Source organism: Musa acuminata, chromosome BXJ1-11 (genome assembly GCF_036884655.1).
Source record: "Musa acuminata AAA Group cultivar baxijiao chromosome BXJ1-11, Cavendish_Baxijiao_AAA, whole genome shotgun sequence".
Lineage (NCBI taxonomy): Eukaryota > Viridiplantae > Streptophyta > Magnoliopsida > Zingiberales > Musaceae > Musa > Musa acuminata.
The window spans coordinates 2,437,219-2,460,583 of NC_088337.1; the positions used below are offsets into that span (position 1 = coordinate 2,437,219).

Below are 23,365 nucleotides of genomic sequence, written 5' to 3' on the forward strand. Positions count from 1 at the left end.
ACTAAACAAATATCTAAAATAATAATTAAAATTTTATCAATATTTCATATGAAAAAATTATTAAAAATTATAATTTATATTTTTTTAATTCTGCATGAAACCCTTATACTAATCAATTATATTTAATTGGACAAGCTAAGAATTAGTCTACCAAATTTTGGCTCATAGATTTAGAATAACCATTTGTTCAATTAGGCCCATCAAAATTAAAATTGATCAAAATTTTGACTTTCCTCAAATTTGATCGAAACTTAATTGATCGATAGTAGTCAAAATACAATAATGATCAAGTCTAATCAAAATATTTAATTAAAATAAATTTAATTAATTAATTTTATAATTGAGAACATAAGTAAGAATTTTTAATTTTTGAATAGTAAAACCATAATTTTGTTAGAATATGTAGAGAAAATATTCGAAGGACAGAATTATCAAAAGGATATAAGTTAAAATTAAAATATTTTATAAGGGTAAAACTATAATTTTAAAAATAAATCATAACTTTTCACCTTCGTAGCCTCCCTTGCAGACGCTGCTATTGTTTCCACCGTGCCTACACACACAATTCGATAATGCAGTGACCGTTCGTCCCTTACGCCTATGTGCCGCCCACTCCCCGTAGTGAGGCAACTTTCATCATGTGGTTGATCAAAGACCACAACGATCATCGTGTCGTACCGACATGTTTCTCATTTGTGGAATGCCTCCGTGGTGCACCGTTAATCGAGTGCCATCGACGGATCATCCCACCGGGCGATAATGCACACACGCCAACTAGCAACCCCCATGATCGCCACAACACATGGCTATGCTCGCGTGTTCTGCTATGCAGCCATTGGGAACCACATCCTTTGATATCCAATTGATGCCAATCATAGCCAGCAAGTGTTACTGTAACGGTATTGTTGCAACAATCACTGGTAGTAGTGTTACCGTAGTTGATGCATATAGCGACACTACTATTGTCGCATTGCTTAGTCGTCGCACCCCATGATACTTCCATTAAGTACGTAACCACTGCCTACCACTTGGCTGGTAGCCATCGAAGGTCACCACCCTAAATAATACTATTGCTAATAATAAACTATTGACAGCGATACATTAATCAAGCATGAGGAACCTCATATGAGATAGGGTTGATTAGATAAAAAAGTATATCAGCAATACAGATGAATTGTTCATAAGCAAACATGCTAACAAATAGATCTAAAGTACTTCGTTTCATAAATATAACTCTAATACCAATTGTAAGCATAAAAATAATCCTCATGCTACTTTTATACAAAAAAATTTAATGTCAAAAATCTGAAATCAAATAATAATATATCAAATTTATGATATGTACCTTTTGATCCCATTCATAAAGCTTTTATTTGATCTAAGAGTATACCATCATCGATTTGAAAATTGAAAACTGTAGCGATATCGATCTATAAAGAGAATAAGACTCACTTTCTCCTTTATTTCTATCGAACACGTGACTAAAGAGAATAAGACTCACTATGAGCGATAAATCAGAAACAAATCAAAAGAAAGATGAGAAAAGACTCTCATTAATTGATTCACGTGACTAAATAGAGATGAGATATCTATAATATCTAAATAATATCATATATCCATATATTTATATTAAATCTATAGAAGGTCGGAGTTAAAAGATCTAGGATAAATAATTAAATAATTCTTTCCGATGAAAATTGAATTATATCATAATTCATAATTTACCAGGATAACAAACGAACCTTTGCAAAATAAACGATATCACGAGGTCAGAAAGAGAGAGAGAGGAAAAGGGATCGTTAAAGAGTCAGAAAGATTAAGGAAAAAAAAAAGGAAAGAGAGATTATACCGTGGTGGCGATAACTATTCTCGCGCGGAAAAATGATTCGATTGGTGGAAACGAGAGGACCCGGTGGGACCCATTCTGTCGGGCCAAACAGGTCTAGTCCGTACTTGAAAGCGGGCGAGTTGATGGCATCTCACTCACCCGTAGTTCCCGCGTTCGGGTCCGCCGGGTATACTTGGTCAGGATCAAAGATAAGGCCACGAGTGACCACCAAGCTACTGGAGCCTCAAAATTAGCAGACATTGCTATTCCCTGCTGCAGAACTTAATGATTCTTCCTCCACACCCTTTCTCTTTCCCTTGCTACTTCGATTCTTTTCTGTGCAAACCAAATGAGTTCCAAGATCGGCCCTTCTCATCTTCCACTCTTCCACAAGTTGCCAGCCAAAAACCTCAGCTTTGAACCAGCAAAGCCTCTCAGATTCAGGTCCCGAGCATGCTCGCCCATCTCATCATCTTACACCGGCCCAAGCAAGCAGGAATCCACCGGAAGAGTTGTGCCGGCCCCCGATGCATACAGCGTCAAGTTCGAAACGTTGGAAGGTTGCAAACTGGGCATTTCCAGGTATCCGGACTTCGAGTACAACGCCAAAGGAGGCGTCGGCAATGCAGTGGGAAGAAAGGACAGGACCGATGACATGCTCTGCGTCTCCTTCGATGTCGGGACGCTGTACATCCCGCCGCTCACGGGTGCGACCACGAAGTTCTTGGGGTTGCCATTGCCACCTCTCCTAAAGATCGCGATTGTTCCAGTGGTCTTCCAGGGAACCATCAGCAGAAGGAGTGGGAAGGTGGTGGTGGAAACTACTCGTCAGCTGATGGTTTCGATTTCCAGCTATTAAACTTATCACGAAGCATGACTTGGCTCAAGAGTGATGACTGTTCTCTGCAGGTTGAGTTGATGTTCAGAGCCAGGTTCTTGTTCTCCGTGGGAAGCATCTACAGAGCTCCGCCCTTGATGGTGGAGACGACGCTCACGTCGGAGGAGTCCAGAGGATCGATGCGGGCAGGCAGGGGAGAGAGAATGGATGAAGAGGGACGGTGCAAGATGGTTGGTGTAGCCGTGGTGGATCCGATCAACGACGCCCTGATGAACGCCTTCCTTGGGCTGCCGACCGAATGCATCGCAATCCTCAACGCGAAAATATCGATCGCTGCACCTTGATGAGATGCCCCTGCAAATTACAGTGTGTTTAAAGTGATACAATCAATCTTGTTCATACGATTATGAACTCAAAATATACAGAAATTGGCGAATTCTAAAGCGACATTTGACAGGAAAGAGAAGAAATGTTTGTTCTTACATCAATTCTGAGACTTGGTCATTTGAATCTGGTTCTTGGTGCTAAAACGCTGCCTCTTTACTGAACTGGATGATGCAATCTAATTATTAGTTCTTCGCTTTCTCCATCAGAACCTATCTGCTGCTGACTCCACAAACGGAACAAGTAGATGCATATAGTAATAATAATCTACTATGGTTTTAAATCATAAAATATCCCAGGCATGATGAAACCGATTTAAGTTACAAAATGGACTACTAAAGCTGGTCTTGTTGACTAGAAAGTTGAAACAAAATTTCACCGTAGGACAGCTTCCAAAACAAACAATTTTAGTCATGTTTTCCATGAAGAGCAACTGTCATAGACTCAGCTTCATGCTACCTACAACAGATGCAGCGAGAACTTGGTTTTCATACCAGTTACGGAAAAGAATAATATCATCAACAACCTTGGGAATTGGGTTCGCATAAATCATATCTCATGTTACAGAACATTCTACATGTGAGAGCTCAACTACCTCATACTTTTAGTCAGATGGCGTATGATCTTTGAAAGCAGTTGCGAGCTTTGTAGTTTCTTCTTCGTTTTTCAACCTTAGGAGGTATGTACGAGCCACAATGTCCTTACTGTCAGCTCCGGCTCCATGTCCTCCACCCTGAGTCACACATATCATCAGTGTTGACAGATGGATTTAACTTGCAATTACCTAATCTTACAAAAGCACATCTAAGGAAAACAGGAGAATTCACAATAACAAATATATAGCCTGATCACTTATTGTCATATCAGTTATGGTATATGCATCAGTTAACAAAACACTTGCTCGGTTAGGGTAAGCTGTGTTTCTTTCACAAACGTAAGTGTATGGTAGATGCAAGTGCTGCCGCTTCACGTCAGTATGAAGTAAAAGAAAGCAGAGAGCGCCAGGTATAGTAGTAACTGGTATCGTAGTAAGTTACAGCACCAAAATTGAAAGTAACTTCATGATAGGTTACCGCTGTGTGAAATATCGAGGTGATGGTATTCTTTTGGATGTTCATCTTTATGCCATGATATATCAAAGCATTGACCAAGATTTTTCCCACCTGAATTAAAACAAGGACCAACTACAATTAAGCTCAGTAAGGAACATATAATTTCAAAAAAAGATGCAATGATGCTCTAAAACACATTAAAAAGAACCACAAAGGATAATTACTAATTTAACTTAAAACTGGTACATAGTTTATATGTTACACATACAGATATGAAACCATGTAAGTTACAACATGTAATCATAATTAAACTGCATTTCTGTTATCTCACATATCAATCAGCCATGCGATAATGATTCTTCTAGCATGATGAACTACACTACCAAAACATTGTCCAAAAATCAATTTTTCTTAGGTGGATTGCACTTGATTGTTTAAGTCTCAGGGTAAAAGTAATTCTATTTTAGAATATGGAGGGCACTATACCACCTATGAAGATTTTCAATAGATAAAATGAATCTAACATTAATTATCCAAACTTACGATTAGAAGAAGATTTTTCAGCAATGCTGCAATGCAAATTTTTCAGCAGTCTAGTGACAGACAGGTCTAGCTAACTTCAGCTCACCACAAGAGGAGCCTTGTGGCACTGTGGGTTCAGACCTGTATCAGACAAGAGGTGAAGCAGAAGGAAGAATACTTCTCAAGTTTCTAAAGTTCACTTCCATGTTAAAAGGCTCTCGCCAATGAAGAAAATCTCCAGAACAGGAGATGGAGTTTGGCAATCAAAAACCGGGTGACCTGAACCAGCCTCCGGATAGACCTGATTATAGAGCAATCCATAAAGCCTCCAAAACTTCACTTCAGCAGATAGCAATAATCCAACTCCTCGAGGGTACGTATCGGATTCTTGGACTCAAGTCATCAAAGGGAATGCCTTGGGAAAAATGATCTGGTAATTTCCTTTCATCATCTATGCAGGAGAGAATGCAAGGGTTCTTCAGTAGATTTTGTAATTATTGACAAACCTAAACTTGCCGAGTGGCGTAAACCATGACTTACAGCCCAGGAGAAATGTGTCTTAGGCGTCATCTGTCATTAGATGTGATATATGCTTTTCCGTTGATAGGCTATGGAACCTTCCGTCACCTCTTCTTATCTTTAATATGGCCAAATATTACTTCCCATTCCGGTTCCAAAGTAACAAAGGGTCAAGCTCCCAAAGTCCTAACCAAAGGACCATGGTCTACTAGAGGAGACCTAATAGCTAGTTCCACGGAGACCTAACCCGCGTTTGAACCCATAGAATATCGTAAGCAAGAATGTGCCTTTAGTCTAGCATTCTTATTAGGTCATTCTCTTCCGATAGATCTTTCTCGTTTGAATAACGTAGGTGCATTAGAGTCTGCAGAAATCGACATGTCTGTACCCTTTCAACAAGGAATTTGGATCAGTAAACCACAAGAAGGCATCTTTCAGGTGGCCTCATGTGAAACTGATGTTGATTCATTTCACTTGCAGTTGTGATGTTGAGCAGGCCAGAAAATCCCTGAATCTCCTAATAAACAGTCTTGTGGTTCATTTTAAAATGAGATAACAATAAAAGGTCTTGTTAAATAGTCTCCTGCTAACAGTGAGGATCTAGAGAAGATAAATGGGATAAATACATATTACTGTAGGAACAATCTATCTGGTGTGGAAAAAAGGGTACTCTGCCTGATAGTCTGGGGTACACATGTAAGGTGTGTGGTAAGCAACTTGGAACCCCTGCTTTGTAGCATTGATGCAATGGATGAAGACAAGTATCAGGGTAATTATGATGGAAATGATTTAACACTTGGCGACATAAATTCAACTAACTGGAGATCACCCAAGCACCTCTGGAGAAGGGGATTCCTGGTAAACCTCAACAAGATTAATAAAAAAAGGACTATGAAAAAAGAACAAGATTTGATCAGTTGGTTGAAAGAGTCAGCCCTTCACTCATGGATATTCAACTGTTCACAAAAGAAGAGTAGAGTGACACTGATAGCAAATTTCTCAGACTCAAATGAAACAAACACTTTCAAGCTAGATACGCACCAAACAAGGCCCAGCTTTCTTCAGGAGGAGCAGTGAAGGCTAATCTCAGGGCCATGTCTACGTTTCCCAAAAGAAAGAATTTATACCAAGCAAGGCCCAGCTTTCATCAAGACCAATGGTTAAGGCTAGTCCCAAAGTTCTACCTTTCTCAAAACAAAGAAACCATGCACCAGGAAACAACTTGATTTTCCACATGAGGAACTAGCATCCTCACTTGGGGGCCCTTGTCATGAGGGAAGTTCTTTCTCATTCCCTCCTGTTAAATTAAAATCAATAATTGATCTATAGAGGAGATAATCATAGACCTATTAAGGACTCCTTAGCTCAATGTATTTCAAAACATAATCCTAGCGAATTTGCTGTTGGAAACATATACAGACAAAATTAAAGCTGATCTCATCATTTGATCTATGGTCAAAATTGGAGAGGGTAAACAAGATGTGATTGAGGCATCAGGAAGTATCTTGCTAGATGGAATTCCAATACAATAAAACACCAGGAAAGAAAATGGGACATGTTTAAAACTTAAGAAATAATAGTTAGACTTCACACTCTGTACCTTTATTGTAATTTGTGGATCTGGAAACATGAATCCTTCCACTAAATCAACTTATACTGTTTTCTTAGTAAAAGGAATCTTCTTACTAATGCAACAAGTGCATGAGACTATAAAAGATTCCTATTTTGTCACATGTACAATATTTTTAATGGAAATTTACCTCATGAAGTTTACCATAGGCTTGTAAGTAGTGGTGTGACCCCATGAACGTTACCCTTATGAGTCGTGATGGGACTCGATTTGCTCTTAAGAGTTTCAAATCTCTTAGAACAAATTTCAATTTGAAGACTTCAAGTATGACATGTATTTAGGAGGGAAATAGACCAACTAATTAATTAGACAATTTTGCCAGAAGGTCAACTTGTAATTATGAGGGCGAACTTGCGTTCCAATTTAAACCCAATAATAAGCTCTAATTCACATTGTATTAGAACCTTAAATCAGTATATTTTTTCTTTTCTTGGAAAAAAATTCACCTCACTATGAAGTATAAAAACTTACATCATTTCGGATGACAATGGTCGGCCTCGAATCTTTTGTAGCTTTCTCCACACCTTCTTTACATTTAATAGAAAGATGACCCACACCCATATCTTTCCAAGCTTTGTCTGCAGGATCATCGGGCTAGATTTTGCAAAACGAGGAAAAAAGAGTTAGAAATAGGATTTGCCAACAACAGATGACAGCATGCAAGTTCTGACTACCTTATTAAAAAATATATATAAAAAAAGTGACATCAGATAAAAATAATGCAGTTTCCAACTAACTTATCAAACAGGAAAACAGTGAGTGACATCACATGAAAATAAATATCAAATTGCTTTTCCAATATCAGCAATGAAATGCTAGAACTTTAATAATGCACTTATAAGTTGTGCAGTTCTCTGTGGAACTACATCGATTTTTATTACATGGTCTCTGGGTTAAGCCACACCTTCTAAATGTATATTTCAATTACAAGTGATATAGCTCCACTTGGCATTATTGTGACAATTTCATTACATGGATTCACTACATTAGTGGTAAATTTTTAGTTATGCCTTTTGGACTTAGCTATAAGTCATACTTCCATTACTTTCACATCCAGTTTGTCTAAGATAACAAATAACTACATCACAAGCTTTCCTCGAAAGAAAAAAAAGGGACGTGAGTGCACAAATAGATACTCCAAACAAAAAAGAAGAGATGTGAAGCAATGCCTAGGTCAATTGATTGAAATTGGATCAACAATTTTTTTTTCTTCATTGCTTCTTAAAGTCGTGCAATTATGTAAACATCTTTCTTGGTACCCAAAAGTCTCTGATCACCATTACACTGGAAATATGTCGGCATATAAGAAAAACTTATTCTTATCAATCAGAATATTTGTGTATTGTAAAATACTTTTTGATTCACTGTACAATGTCAGGAGTCAGAAGAACTAGAAAAGCTGCAATTTTTTCCTCATTTTTAATGCATGCATGAGGTGTGAGGCCCAACCATTAGACTGAAAAACTATACTAACACAAGAATCAAACATGTTAATATTATCTCAATCCATGTTATCTATAAATGCATATATTGCATGGTTAGAAAATTTTACTAAACTGTATACATCAGTATATCTATAAATACTAAAATTGTATGTGTACATAGAGTGGTTATAGTGAATAAAGCCCAGGCATTTTAAGGATTGTTAAATACTCAGGCACCAGCACAGGCACCCAGGCGATCTCTTTTAGTAACAGCATTTGCAGCTAAGCAACACAAATATCACCACAATGAAAAAATAATCAATTTCTAAAAGAAAGTAAAATCTGAACTGTTGATCATACTTGAGTGATGATACCTGGAAATTCCTATATATGGAACAAAATATCATACAATGTGTGAATCCAAATAACTGACTGCTCTAGTAAGGGACATAATGTGCCCCATGCCAATAAGTTCATACACCAAGGCTTAGTTCAGGACAAATTTGATGCATGACTGTGTATGCTGTGAATCGACATGATGCAGCATTAGATACAACTAGCATGACAAAAACCACATCAGAAGCATTTTAATTTAGCTGGACCTTTAGGTCAGCTAAAAACTAAGGGAACAGTGTACCCTTCCAAGAGAACTTTTAGCAGTTCAGTTAAGATTGAAACCGGACTGTTAATAGAATTGGCTACCTAACCTTCTCTGTGGATGACAAGGAGAATAAGTTTTAACATGCATGAGAGCTACTAAACTTTTAGTGACTATGACTTTCCTTTCCCAACCTACACCTAAACTTTGTCACTTTGCAAGAACAAAACGGAAACTAAAATTACCATCATAAAAAGATGTTTTAATTTTTTTTTCAAATGGGAAGTGGTGAGGATGAGATTCAAACCTTTGACCTTTCTATCAAACAGTAAAGTCTTAACCAGCTGGCATCCTTGAATTTTAAATTAACTAAAATGAGGAGGAAAGAAACAACACTTAAAAATGCTCAATATTAGAGGATTATCAGATTATCTTATCTTATGATACAAAATCCATTATCTGCCTGATTTCTAAATGGAACAGAAAGAAACAATGCAGGAATAATAAGTACATATATACATACCCATAAGAAACTCAAGTGTAAAATAACCAATGATTAAAAAAGTGCAACCTTGTCAAATACCTTATGGTCTTCTGTCCATGAAAGGTTCAGAAACATACTTGAAACAAAACCAATAGATCTTGAATGAAGATCTTGAATGAACAGCAGATTTGTACATCTCATTCATCAATGAAAAATAAATTGTCTATCATCTAATAGAGTTGGTTGCTCCCATTAATTAACTTATTTTATTTTCTTCTTTTCTAGGTTCAAGAACAGAAAAGCAATAAGAGACTATATTACTATATTCATCCCTATATCTCCTTAACAATTAGAAATATAAGTTTTAAAATGTGATCCATTTTCCAAAGAAAATAATGGAATTGGCAGGCCATAGCAATCCAACAATGCCAATCTGCTCTACTGTCTCTCTAATATCATGCACATGAGATTATATATCAGATTACACTATGAAAAATTTTGAACTACAAAATATTGATCGGTTGTAAAGTACGAGTCTCAATTTGCAATTTTGCAGCAGTAAAATCAAAGTCACCAGTGTCTAAAAAATGAAATGGCAGAATTGCAGCACTCCGGCAAGCATAGCAATACAAGATTACAAGTACACAAAAAAACGCTGCTTTATAGATAGGTACCTTCACATACACCTTGCATTTGGCTTCATGAACAACAATAATTCCCTTCTCTTCAGCTTTCTCCAGAGAAGGACTACTTGGCTTCTTTTGATCATCTTCTGTTATTCACAAAAGAAAACAAAGAAAAGATATAAACAACCCCACAAACCACAATATTTCCAAACAATGTTCTATAAATTAACATACTCAGAGATTTATACATTTTAAACCTAAAGCCTCAGTAATTACATACAAATATTAGCCCGTTGATCCATGCACTTGGCATGCATTGCATTAGCAAGTGCCAATCTGATTCGTTTGGTTGTCTACATTTGTCTACATTTGTCTAAGTCGCATATAAAGATAACAGCCTAACATGTTGGAAATGGCACATCCAGCATGCGGCGTAACTGTCTTTTCAACATAACCCCAAATGCAGCACAACTATAGGAGACTTGTAAATGCTACATTTGTAGGAGAAGAAACCGAACTACTGCATTTAGTATTAATATGCAACATAAATAGATACACCCATAATATTTAGCAGAAACAGCTAACTATGCAGGGAACCAAATGCCATATCGTTCAAGTAAATGGAGCTTTGCATTGTCAAGTTTCTTTGATCAAAAATTAATATTTCCTAACTGTTCTTCCCCTGACAAGTAACAACCGAGTTTATACTTTCATGAAGACATCAGCTACAACAAATTTTTACTACCATATGTTACTTTAAGCAAGATCATATGCAAAGTCATATATGATCTAATGTTATGTTGCCCTTGATTTTCAACAAGTTACTATTTCCATTCTTATAAGTTACTATTTCATTCATGCAGGAATGGTTGTAAGAAGAAGAGACTCTGATACTAATAGATATTTCATTCGCACTCAATTACATTTTTACTTCATACAATTTCTTATAATATTATTACTCACAGAAAATTGTTGATAATCTTGTGTAACTTTTTAAAAGAAGTTGTTGTCAAAATGTAAATATTTCTACCCAAAAAAAGATTTAATATATCCGACGGCTACTCCCCCTACTGTCTCATGTCTATTATAGTAGCATAGTGGCAGCATGGATACAAGGTTCACTATTGGCCTCTCTCCTCTTCGTTATCTTCTTCCTCTCAATGTGTCTACCAGTTAATCATGTTGGGACCTTTACCTATTCCAAATGCAGTGATGTCTAACATGCAATACATGGAAATGCAACAATCAGCGCCTAAACTCCAAATATAGGTTGAAGGACTCAATAAGCAGTTCAATATGCAAATCATAGCACAATATTAACCAGCCCAGAGCAATTAGCAAAGTCATTGACACACCTAGGCATGCAATTCAGTGATGCTGGATAGCACAAGATGTGCATTGTGCCATCTGAACAATGGCATGGAATATCATATGCCTTTTGAGCTATTATGATTAATGACCATCGCATACTCTGTGTGTAACAAATACCAAAGATCAAGATCGATGTAACTATTGTTTTAAGGCCTTAACATCTTCACTATATAGGCCAACTCCAACTCAAAACCATCGCCAGATTACCACTGCATAGGGCTGACACATATGCTAACACACTGTACTTGCTAAAATTTGGCCAGTGCCGACTAGCATGACCCCATATCACAAGAATGCAAGCTCCATGGAAGAACATTTAGGGCCACATTATGCTAGTTATCTTTGGTTAAGCTAGTCTAGCTTAATTTCCTTGAATCATGTAATCCAGCAGTCAGTTGAGATCGGGACATTGGAATCCCATTGAAAATCATTGAAAGCCCCCTTTTGTCACCATGTACATGATGGGCTTTTTGTAACACTTCGAATATAAAACTAGTAATTGCTATGATACAACATTTTACTTAGAACAGAAATTAGAACTGAGTTATACCGTCCATATTGAATTTTAAAAAAAAAAGATGGTACAACCGAAAAATTGACGCCAACCACATCCCACAACATACCATGCCAGCACCAATCTAACATGCGGGGCAAGTACACTGTCTACCTTCACCCACACATGACAAGATGCATGCAGTATGCAGTGCTGGTATTAGTGTTTAACTGATAAGTGCAAGGACATGACATTTAGTCCTGGATAATAACACCTACCCAAACTACTGATTAGCAATAAACTCAAATATCTGATATCTCTGACATGTAAAACCCATGAAACAAACTTCACATTTACTACTAAGTATAACAATTAGATTGTAGTCCTTTGTCTAACCTTCATCATCCACATCACCAGAAACTTCGACTTTTGTAGCATCACCCTGCATTCCTGACAAAAAAAAAAAAAACAAGGACAACGGTTATGCAACTCAAGAAAAAAAATGCAAAGGATCTACAATAATTGCAACAACCATGAGAAAAACTATCTTGCTGGTGTATATAATTAAATGCATTATCCTTTTCATGGTCCTGATGCAGATGGCATGAGGTGCCTAATTTGCTTTTAGACCAAATTTTTGAATTTGATAACACATCTACCTTCAAATAAAATTGTTAAGTAGACAAAGGGGCACTTTTGTAGCATGTCATATTTCATCTCCCTATATAACAGAGACTACAATTTACCTGAAAAGGCTGGTTTTTGACTGAAGGAGAATAGACCACTGCTCTGCGAACCCGAATCATGAAAGCTTGGAAAACTAGCGGGTGTCATTTGTTTTACAACCCCGTTGGTGACATCTGTTGCTTTATTGCTCTCTGATACAGTGAACAAGCTCTTCTGACTACTAGACGAACCTGCAATGCATTCATTAAAATTGTGTATTTTACTAATAATTACAAACAGTCATGCTAACTTCATTGTAACAGAAAACCTCAATTACAATAAAAACCAAGAACCAACCAGCAAAATCTGGTTTTTGAGAGAATGAAAATAGACCAGAACTCTGTGGACTGGACTTCTGCAAACTCGGCATGCTAGCTGTTGTCTGCTGCTTTGCAAACCCATTGCTTATATTAGAGTGCATCAACTTTTTATTATTCTCAAATACATCCACCGTGTTATTATCGTCAGTTGTTGATCCTGCAATTGACACACTTTTTTGCTTTGCTGATTTTGCCTTAAGCCAATCAACAACATCCTTGAAATTCTCCTAAACAAGAGCACAGAAATTAAAAACCTTTAACCTGAGAGCAGTTTCAATGACATCTGTCATCAAAATCAGAATGAAATGAAATGAAAGGAACTAGAAAAGCACAAAAGATCAGTTGTTTATGAAAAGGATTGCCTAAAAAACATATCAAGATTGACATTTGAAACAGTGCCATGAGTGAATACAAGTATACAACCCCCATAATAAATACATCAGTCTACCACATCAAAGGTAGCCCAACAACTTACCCTAGATCATGTCAATCTCAAAACTATAATTTAAGTGAAACAGAAGACATTATATGAATGTTTTATAAAGATATAAAATTTATACCTAATCTCAGGATAGGTAAATCCTTGCATGCCACCACGTCTACAAAATTTCAGTTGCTTGCAGTTGTGAATCTCTCCATAAGGCAAAAGATGGTCTTATGGGTGGGCATGATAAACTCGTAAGGACTATATATCTTAAAAAATAATCCAATATTGAGAAAGATGCTCCAACTAATACTAATTGCCGAATCTAAGAAGCCTGAAGTTCCAAGTTGAAAAACAAAACCAGCAACACATATAACAGGGGGCCGAGATAGTCATAGTCTCCTTTACATACAGAAGAAGCTGTTTGTGCATCACTGCCTCATATGGTATATAATGACACATATGTAGTCATTCAATTGTGTTGCATGGACATATCCAATATGAGCCTGTACTTATACTTATGATATGGCAAGTAAAAATGAAGACACAAGCAGACCTAAAATGATTATAATAAAAAAAACAAATATAATAGACTGTAATACAGTGAAAATTGTGAAATACTGGAAGGTAAATTAAGAAGCCTTCAAATTAATAAAAAACCAACTCTTACATTTTAATATTGTATATAATAGAATAGAAAGATTGAAGAGTCTGACTTATGGAAGTATGGATATATATCCTACACAACATGTGGCTATCGACAAGAGTGTTTAAGTATAACACTCGATTCAACTAGCAAAACAACTTAGTGGATGACAGGTTTGATCGAGCACATCTAAACCCTGGGTCAAAGCATGGATCAAGAAAATGTCAACGTGACCGAACTCAAGTTGAGCTCAGTTTAAAGATCGGACAACCTGAACAATTCAACACAAGTTAGCCTAATAGATGTGTACATATAGAGATAACATATATGCATACGTATACTGTGTAAGTTGCCATTAATACGAACATGGTCCCATTTCAGAGCATAAACCCCCTTTGTGCTGGATTGTTATCAGTGGTTCACAATTAGTGTTGTGGTTGTGGAGTTGTCTTGCATGATATTTTGTGGAATCTAATGTAAATCGTGTTATTCTGTTGATCCAATACAAGGCCAAGCTTGTCCCAATGGAAAATCAGATGTTTGAGTTTCGGTTAGGCTCAAACAAGAAGGCGTAAATCAGGGAATGGTTGGTTTGGGTTTAGGCACAAGGTCAGGGTAGTCTCTTTGGACTGGAAATATGCATAGCCTGAGTTGCACAACTAAATTCAACACCATTTAGTAAAAAGCATAGCATAGGTTGGATGGCCAATTTAAATTTAACTTAATTTAGAGTTCAAATACAATGTCCACCATGGAAAAAAAAAAAAGGCGTGTTTATTGGTTTCTACACTACTCATCCCAAAGAAGTTGAAAGGGAATCCTGGAACCCTGGAGCCCATTTATCATAATCAATGCAAATTTCCCTTTTTTCTTATGATAACATGGATATGGGAAACCAGATTGAGAAATCGAAATATCCCCATCTCATTACCTTTTAAACTGTAAAATAGGCTACCTACCTTAGCTGGGCTCAAATTAAAGTGGTTAATATAAGGGGAACATAGTAAAAACAGGAACTTGCATTAAGTGAATGTGTATTTTAAACACTGAAAGGCCAACCCCACCTATCATAGCATGAGAATCACAGAGCTATATCTCTCACAATAATTGTGCCAGTATCGACATTTATAGTAGGCCTCCATTGTACTGGTTTGACTACAATACAACAGTAGACCAGCCTAGACAGACTTGGATACCAAATCCTAAAAGATGAATCATAAAAGTGCAAGGTTTTAAAGAACAGCCTTCTTGGCCGTAAAATCTGATCAGAGAACAGGAGGAAGTATACACTGGATGCCTGTAGCAAAAGAAACTGAGGATGGTAACAAATTCTAACAGACTATAAACAACTGTACTGGAAATCTTAGTATAATATGCCTATCGACTTTCAGCATATTTAAAATTGTAGATAGACATATTACAAGACAGAATTATTATATTAGCACAAAAATTAAGTTTCAAAAATGATTAATTGACTGGATATATCCAAGTAAAAAATATCTGAATAAATTTATTGTGAACTGAAATCGCAAGTGGTGTATTGAAAACTTACCATTATGTGAGAAGCATGGGATAGATAGTCACTCACACCATCTTCCCAAAGCTCATCAGGATGACTTTGTAACTGTAATTGTACCCAGCTGTTCAAAATTAACAAACAAATCCAATTAACCTCAGAGAAAAATGTATAAGATATACAAAGTACCTTGACCAGCAATCAATGGAAAAAGATGAGCAATCAAAAGACCTAGTAAACATCTCAATAAATAAAGAACAAAAGGGAGAACCAGATATCAGAAACACTTTTCCTTGAACTTTAACTCTATCCTGATCTGATAAACCTGGAAAAATGGCTAAATCTTTCACAGGTATACAAAAGAAAAATGCCCAAGAGAAGTATTTTATACATCCAGTTAAGAAAAAGATGAACAAAAACAATCCATGTGAAGCTGTAAATAGACAAACCAAATATATAGATCAACCAGGAAGAGGAGGTTAAAGTAGAAAGAAGTAACACCTTGCAAACTGAGAATTAAGAGCCCTCACATGCCGATGCGCTGATTCTGCACGTTGTGGATCTAGTGTGGGTCCTGCCATCAGATGCTGATGGGAAGACTCCACCCTGTGAACACCAAAAGACGGTGCGTCCATTACTCTTTTACTTTGTAGCTGCATTATTTTGAGGATAGAAAAGGGAACCATTTCACAAGCACACCCAATGCAATTTAGAAAAAAGAAATACTATATGCTTCACATTCTTCACAAGTGATTCTCTCGTGGCACAGACCAACAAAACAGCTAGTCAGCAGAAATTTGTCCCTTGGCAGAAATTCAACATAATATTTGCTATCATAATAGGATACTATGACAACCTGCAGCATTATATAAAAAATTAAGCAGATCATGTACATCATTCATAAGGTGTATGAAGTTTCGAAAAGGTCAAGTTAGCGATGCAGAATATCTTATCCAAAGAAAAACTAATGGAACTGACACATGCACTTTTGCTTTTTAGATGCATTACAATTTCCCTAAGCTTTCTTGTGACTGGCAAAGAATGTCAAGAAATAAGACAGGGATAGCCTCAGTCCATGTCACAAAGAACTAATTGGTTTTAAATCTAAAAAAAATATAGATTTCGTAAACTATAATGAGTTTTCATTAAAAAAAAATTGCTCCTGTATCAGAAACTTTAGCCCAACAACCAAAGCATAAGAATCTCATGGTTTCTGCAGTTTACAAGATCAGGAAAACGATATAAAACAAACAGTCTATAGAAAAACGCATAAATGTGATGGTTTTAATCCCCAGAATGTCAAACTAAATCAAACAGAAATATCTCATGGATAAGGACTGGAAACCCTAACTAATAAAACAATTGAACTGCAACGGAGCATTTAACGCTCGACTCTGTTTACCATTGGCGAGAACAGCATCCATATTTATTCTTAGCGTTCCGCAGACTAAACAATCATAAAATAATATAAAAACCAATCAAGATTAGAAAAGAGGCGCAAATATGACACTTCTGATCTTCAAAATCCCAAACTATATCAGCCGGGGTTATGCTCTCACAACGGCTCCAATTCCGCGGATTGGGACCGGAAACCCTAACCGAGAAACCTAATAGAACTGCACGGAATATTAAAACTCGGTAACAACGGCGTCAACAAAACAGGATCACAAGGGGGAACTAGAGCTCAGGAGTTGCGAGAATAAACAGGAGAGAGATTTACGCCAGCATCGGCAGAGGGATCAGAGGTCAGGGCAGCGCGTTTGGCTCCTCTCTTCATCATCGATGCAAGCAAGGGTGTCGAGCAAGCGAGCGATCTAGGGTTTGAATCAAGCGGGCTCTCAAGAAAAAGTGGAAGAAGCGGCCCCTGAGAGACTCCTGGGCGTGTGACATACCAAGCGAGGAGGGATCGAATGAGGACGCGATGTCTTTCCAAAGGTTGATTTCCTTTTACGGCGGAAAAGAATGCTTCACCGGTTCGTTCGTACTCAGAAATCCACCGACCTTTTCACTAGCGGAAGCAACGGAGCCCACGCGGGGCCCTGCTGCAGATCTCACGTTATACCCACTCACAATGGGAACGGGGTACGACAGGCAGGTACGTGGAGTCTTGGTCTTCAGGAACACCACAAGTTTCACGCCCGCGACATGGAGCGGTGGATGTTGTCGGTCGTTTTCATGATGGAGGTCCGAATCCGATAGGATTAGGGCATCTTATTGGTGACGAGGGGAACCCGGGTCGGCGTTTGGATTAGACCCATGATGCAATATCGGATCTGGTGGGCTTATTGGATTCAAATAAATGGGATCCGTATCAAGTTTTCCGGATTGGATTGGATAAGAAGGAAAGTAATGATCGACAATGACCTTTAATTATACGACAAAAAATCACTATGATTTGAAGCATTTAACAATGTGAATTATGATGCATCTAAATATGTTGTTCATAATATAATTATGAATTTCTATTGAGCTTAAATTGCAACTCAGTTGAGTCTAATTTTTAATAAAAAGGTAAATATAAAAAGGTCGATTCGATCAAATATTAGGAAGGGACCGGAGCCAGGGAACAAGACGACTCACCTCATGCCGGCGATGGGACCCAACGAGGTGGCCCACATCTACCCGAGGCAACGCATGCCGAACCGGGCTTTGGACACCGCCGAACGTGGTATCGCGGCCCGCTGGCCAATCCGCAGAATCCATCCGTGCGTCCCGCCTGGGCGAACCGGCGCCGAAGACCCGGAGTGGTTCACCACGTAATTTGTCCCCAATTCATGGGCTGAATTCCTAAAACGTCGCCGTCGTCTTTAAAATACTCCGCTGGTCTGTCGCGAGATGCACCGAGTGTTTACCCGATCATGCGCCACTCGTGTGGGCCCGTAGTAATCCTAATCATTAAGCAGGTAGGAATAGGGGTGTGTACGGAAGCGTAAGACAAGCATCGTCCAAAGATTATTAATACTAAGGTCAGAAATAAAAATACTCCCCACGCGTTCGCTCGTGGTCTTCCAACGGGTTAAAAAAAATCCGCTACTACCACGCGTGGATCGGACACCCACTTCGCTACCCTATTCGCAAACCACTTAAATTGTGGGACCCAACCTGGGATGCGCGCGTCGTGGTTTGGGTTTACGAAACTAGTGACGATAGGCATCGTCCGTCAACTTGCAGCGACGAACAATAAAGGGCGAAACAAGAGGCCGGGAGGAGGAGAGCAATCCCAGGCCTCTTCGTTGCTCCCAAATCTTTCCTTTTTGCCCCTTTCTCACCCGAACAGCGCGTTGGAGAGGGGATCTAATGATTCGATAAGAGTTCTCCTTCGCCAAATTATGATTCTTGATTCGTCCGTCGCGTAGCAATCGGTCACATCTGTTTTTAGCGTTCCGAGTTCATTAATGGATCGCTGTTGGCTGTTGGTGATCTTCTTATTTGGGTGTCTCTTTGGAGCTACTGATGCCAGCGAGGGCGACGCCGATCCGCTCTATAGGTATGTTTGTTTCTATATGGAAAACGGTCCGACGAGCATATAATTTGCCTGTCGCATTTGTGAGGTTACTGTCTGATTTGTTCCACCTTTTGGGAAATTGGAAACGAAAGGTTCTTTTTTTGGATCAAATAGTTGGATGTTATGGCTTTTGTCATTGTTTTAAAAGACATTTAGCTTCGGTTCTGCTGGGTTCTCTTGGTATCTGTTAATAGTTAGCTTCTTTCACCCTAGAATATGACCATAATAGAGGTAAAGTGGTTAACGCTGCTTGATGAGTCTCCAATCAACTGTAGGTCAGTCTTTGGTTGGATCTTGGATCTCCTGGAAAGATGAATGACTTAAGAAACAAATTCAACCTAAATTTAGGAGATGTCAGGTTCTGTGAAGTATTGCTATTCCTGCTAAGTTTTTGGCAGTATCAAAGATAATTTCAAGAGGATCATCTCTCTGAAAGTGGTCCTACAGGAAAATAACTTCATTTCTCCATTTACAACTTTCTAGCTTCTTTTTCTGGGTTTCTTATGGTGTAGAAAAATTTGGCCAAGCAACATTTGGTTCATTGGTGGCAGCATAGGGTTCAAAGTTAATGCCTTCTTGTCTTTTATGACAAGAAATTGTTATCATGCATGATATAGCTCTGTGTTGGTTGGCTTCATGTTACTCCAAGATTTTGTAGAAGATTAACAAGAGATATACTTAATTTGCTGAACATGACCTCATACCTTTCTTAATGCACATTTGAGCGAGGTTACTCTGCTGTTGTCATTATTATTTGCAGATACAATACTTGGATTCCATAATCAGGTGACCTAAGTTAGCATTGACAATTATACTGTGCATGCAGACATTCCTCACTCATTTGTCAGTATAAAAAGGATATACAAGGAATAAAAAGTTACATACTGCTTTATGTGCCTTATAGTATTAGCTCAAAAAGAAGATTGCTTAACAAACTACAATTAAAGAAATCTGCAGATTGAGTGGCAAAATCGGAGTAGGTAAAATGGATAAGATTACTGGCAGATTGAGCGGATCATAAGATTGTATAATGATTAAAGAAGAATAAATTCCCAACAGACAACTTTTTGGTAACATTTGATTTAAGCAAATGTATGATATGTCAACTATGGTGCATCTTTGGAAAATCGGTTGACCTTTGAAAGCCATAGCTAAACAACATAAACCAAGCAGGAATAGCGACATTGGTAAGGCACCAATAAGGTTGAAAGCATATCCTGAAACTGTGTTCCAGCTAATTCTATAGAAAGCCATTCTGAAATTGTGTTCCAGCTAATTCTACGGAGAGCCACCGCCATGCGTAATTGTTGTTGGGTGTATGAATCACAGTGAAAATGACCCTTTAAAAGTCTCTTGTGCATGTTGTTACTCGTCATCATTTAACAGTTGCTTGGTCGCCGAGAAAGTGAGTAGCTTGTTCCTGGAGGGACAGAAACTTATTTTTTGTCACGAAACCACCTTGCGGTTGCTGATGGAACCTTTTAATTAGGTTATTTTTATTGTAGCTGTTATTGATTATTGTGCCAGCTTACGCATTTCATGCTGACATGATGCCAGCAATAATACCCTTCTCCCATTGTAAAATTAAGGTTGTCAACAATGCACCAACTGAGATCAGCAGGAAGCTCCATATTAACTTTAAGTTAACGAGGCAACCAATCGATGCTGAATTAAACAGGTCCAAGCCAGGCAGGTCCCCTGTCATATAGCTGTTTTTTCCCTTGTACTAGTTTGCTGGTTGCATGCTTTATGCTTTGCAGCTTTCATCAATTCGTAAATGAATCGCATAGATATACCAGTAGCAAGGAAATCCTTCAAGGCACATCAATGTCTATAAATTTTATCAAGTCTTTGATTGTTTTATGTCTTCCACATGGTTTCATATATAAAAATATAAAAGCAGCCAAGGTAAATGTAGAAAGAACTTGGACTAGATCGTGCATCTCTGAGATTTTAGTTCTTGGGAAACCTTTTCTAATATCAACTTCTGATTAAGCAAATAAGAATAGTGTGCTAATAAATTAAAATTCTTTTTTTATAACCGTTTGATTTTTTTTTTTGTAGAGTATGTATTGAACAATGTGAAAAAATGGGGTCTGTTGGAGACATCTCAATCCAGCACTGCCAGTTTTTATCTGATGGTGTGCTTGCTGACAGTCCATGGTATATGCAAGAGCCACTATATGTTCAATGGAAACAGTGGAATTGTAGGAGCGACTGCCAATACTTTTGTATGATGCAACGGGAAAAAGAAAGGGAAGCACTTGGTCTCAGACCTGTTAAGTATTATGGTAAATGGCCCTTTAAGCGTTCATCTGTTCTTCAGGTACGTCATTCTGTTAACACTAAATAGAGTACCATATCATTTACTTTGTGGTAATGATTCCTTTGTGTGTGACCCTTTGATAATGCTGTTTCTTTGTCAGGAACCTGTTTCTGCTGTCCTCTCTGCATTAACACTTGTGGTGCAATTTAACGGATGGTTATCTTTTTTCCTCTTATCATATTATAAGTTGCCGCTTAGGCCCCATAGTGGGAGGACATATTATGAATACACTTGCTTGTGGCATATATACGGGCTGTTATCAATGAACGCCTGGTTCTGGGGTGCTATATATCATACTCGGTACGTGTGATTTTTTTTCTTTCTTTGGTCTTTGTCTTGAATCAAACAGAAAAGATCCCCTTTTCATCATTTTGTTGTTGACTGCTCTTGGTTGATATCTTCTACAGATGTTTTGATTTGACGGAGAAGTTGGATCATTCGTCATCTGTGGCTTTAATTGGGTTCGCCCTTATTCTTGCTGTACTACGAACTTTTAATGTGAAGACTGAAGCTTCAAGGGTCATGATTGGAGCTCCTTTGTTGGCCTTTCTGACAACACATATCCTGTATCTCAACTTCTATAAACTGGACCATGGTGAGTGCTCTTCTCTCACTAGATCTTCCTTAATAGTCAGAACACTACACCTGTAGATGCATGGAGAGGAAGAGTCTGTATGTCTTATTAATGGTGGCTATATTTTTAGAGACAGTCGAGTACTTCGATGTAATACAGCCAGTATAAAAGTGTTTCCTGAAACACTTGGTTTTTGATAGATCTTCTGTTTCAAATTGGGAGGCAAACTCTTTCTTCTCTTCCCTTCTCTTATTTGGTAGCTATAGATGACTTCTTGAGAGCTCTTCCTAAGCCGAGAGCACACTTTTCTAAAAGGGGCATGAGCTTTAAATAGTAGCATAATCATAAACTGAGATCTCAGATGCAGCAGACTTCTAGCTTTGGATAGACGTCTGGTAGATGGCTTATTGATAATAAATTTACTGAGTGGGAATAAGATGTCTATAAACAGTAGTGTGAAGTTGGTACTTCTATTCTGCAGAGCTTAACATGAAAGTTTGTGTCGCCATGGGCATCGGTCAAGTGCTCCTCTGGTCTGTCTGGGCTGGGGTGACACGGCACCCTTCGCGCTTCAAGATATGGGCGGTCGTCATTGGTGGTGCCATGGCCATATTTCTGGAGTTATACGACTTTCCACCTTACAAAGGTTATGTCGATTCCCATGCATTGTGGCATGCCACCAACATACCTCTTGCATATCTCTGGTGGAGCTTCGTCTATGAAGATGTCGAGTTTCGAACATCAGCCATCACGAAGAAAGCTAGGTAAAGGAGCAGTACAAACAAAAAACCCAGTTCTCTTTCTTGACTTATTGAGCTGTAAATCTACTTTAATTTTTTTCTCTGTCTATCTGTTAATAGTTGAAGAATGTCACCCTCCACCCTCTCCTCGTTTTTCAGTTTGCATTCTTACTCTTTTCTGAGTTGATATCTGAGGAATTCCTTACAGAAACTCATGTGACATTGCACTGTATTTGCTGAAAAGCATTCTTCCTCTTCTCGAGTTGATATTTGAGGAATTCCTTTTGAAACTCGTGGCATTGTACTTGTATTTGCCTTTTTCCGAAGGCAACATAGTCGGTTTTGTGCCACCAGTTTTGTGGTGTTTGTGATGCACCTTTTGGGGCTTTACCAGCAGCAGCAGCAGCATCCGACCATGTCGAAGCAGCCATGCACTGCTGAACTACTTGGTTTTGCTGCATCGTTAATGCATCAACGGAGTGGGTCATTTCAATTCTCGTGCTTTGAGGTCATTTTTGCACTATATTTCTAGCCAAGTAGCAGCCAAAACATGAGTTTGTATACAGGTCCAATCCATCGTCCACGTATTATATGTCCAACATATGGTATATTCCGTATATGTTGTTCTCAACGGGAATTAGATGGAGAGGGCAATATATATATATATATATATATGAAGATGCGGACATTGCGATTCTTCAATGTGAAGCCCCGACGGCTACGCAGAGGCTTATCCACGCTTGGAAAAAAAGATTCACTGCTTTGATGCTTGAGATTGATTCAAAGATTATCTAAGACTTGCATTGAGTGAGGACAATT

The 23,365-nt window shown here is 38.1% G+C and overlaps 3 protein-coding genes across 5 annotated transcripts; 2 read left to right on the top strand and 1 right to left on the bottom strand.

Moving 5' to 3' along the window:
• The first annotated feature begins 2,087 nt into the window (after window positions 1-2,087).
• LOC135596840 (uncharacterized) lies at window positions 2,088-3,154 on the top strand. The gene is made up of 2 exons (XM_065089048.1): window positions 2,088-2,636; window positions 2,738-3,154. The coding sequence occupies exons 1-2, from the start codon at window positions 2,178-2,180 to the stop codon at window positions 3,008-3,010; spliced, it is 732 nt and encodes a 243-aa protein (XP_064945120.1). The 5' UTR covers window positions 2,088-2,177; the 3' UTR covers window positions 3,011-3,154.
• Window positions 3,155-3,445: 291 nt separating this feature from the next.
• Window positions 3,446-17,311, bottom strand: LOC103970290 (uncharacterized). 3 transcript variants are annotated; one of them, XM_009384007.3, is made up of 10 exons: window positions 17,122-17,311; window positions 15,903-16,054; window positions 15,438-15,525; window positions 12,793-13,042; window positions 12,516-12,686; window positions 12,166-12,219; window positions 9,954-10,051; window positions 7,245-7,367; window positions 4,124-4,213; window positions 3,446-3,783 (listed from the first exon to the last, which is right to left on the bottom strand). In XM_009384007.3, the coding sequence occupies exons 1-10, from the start codon at window positions 17,179-17,181 to the stop codon at window positions 3,655-3,657; spliced, it is 1,215 nt and encodes a 404-aa protein (XP_009382282.2). In that variant the 5' UTR covers window positions 17,182-17,311; the 3' UTR covers window positions 3,446-3,654. The 3 variants fall into 3 exon arrangements, with proteins under 3 accessions (XP_009382282.2, XP_009382283.2, XP_064945119.1); XM_009384008.3 differs by having other exon boundaries at window positions 15,903-16,007; window positions 17,122-17,285; XM_065089047.1 differs by lacking the exon at window positions 17,122-17,311 and adding an exon at window positions 16,804-16,995 and having other exon boundaries at window positions 15,903-16,007.
• Window positions 17,312-18,601: 1,290 nt separating this feature from the next.
• On the top strand, window positions 18,602-22,836 carry LOC135596841 (uncharacterized). Its single transcript, XM_065089049.1, has 5 exons — window positions 18,602-18,888; window positions 20,971-21,232; window positions 21,333-21,532; window positions 21,640-21,827; window positions 22,288-22,836. The coding sequence occupies exons 1-5, from the start codon at window positions 18,797-18,799 to the stop codon at window positions 22,572-22,574; spliced, it is 1,029 nt and encodes a 342-aa protein (XP_064945121.1). The 5' UTR covers window positions 18,602-18,796; the 3' UTR covers window positions 22,575-22,836.
• The last annotated feature ends 529 nt before the right edge of the window (window positions 22,837-23,365 follow it).

Excerpts from the sequence above, each read along its gene's own strand:
- LOC135596840 (XM_065089048.1), top strand. The coding sequence starts at position 2,178 with ATGAGTTCCAAGATCGGCCCTTCTCATCTTCCACTCTTCCACAAGTTG. Across the intron at positions 2,637-2,737 it reads TCAGCAGAAGGAGTGGGAAG|GTTGAGTTGATGTTCAGAGC; the intron begins GTGGTGGTGGAA and ends TGTTCTCTGCAG.
- LOC103970290 (XM_009384007.3), bottom strand. The coding sequence starts at position 17,181 with ATGATGAAGAGAGGAGCCAAACGCGCTGCCCTGACCTCTGATCCCTCT. Across the intron at positions 12,220-12,515 it reads TCAAAAACCAGCCTTTTCAG|GAATGCAGGGTGATGCTACA; the intron begins GTAAATTGTAGT and ends TTTTTTTGTCAG. Across the intron at positions 3,784-4,123 it reads CCTCGATATTTCACACAGCG|GGTGGAGGACATGGAGCCGG; the intron begins GTAACCTATCAT and ends TGTGTGACTCAG.
- LOC135596841 (XM_065089049.1), top strand. The coding sequence starts at position 18,797 with ATGGATCGCTGTTGGCTGTTGGTGATCTTCTTATTTGGGTGTCTCTTT. Across the intron at positions 21,533-21,639 it reads GGTGCTATATATCATACTCG|ATGTTTTGATTTGACGGAGA; the intron begins GTACGTGTGATT and ends TATCTTCTACAG. Across the intron at positions 21,828-22,287 it reads CTTCTATAAACTGGACCATG|AGCTTAACATGAAAGTTTGT; the intron begins GTGAGTGCTCTT and ends TCTATTCTGCAG.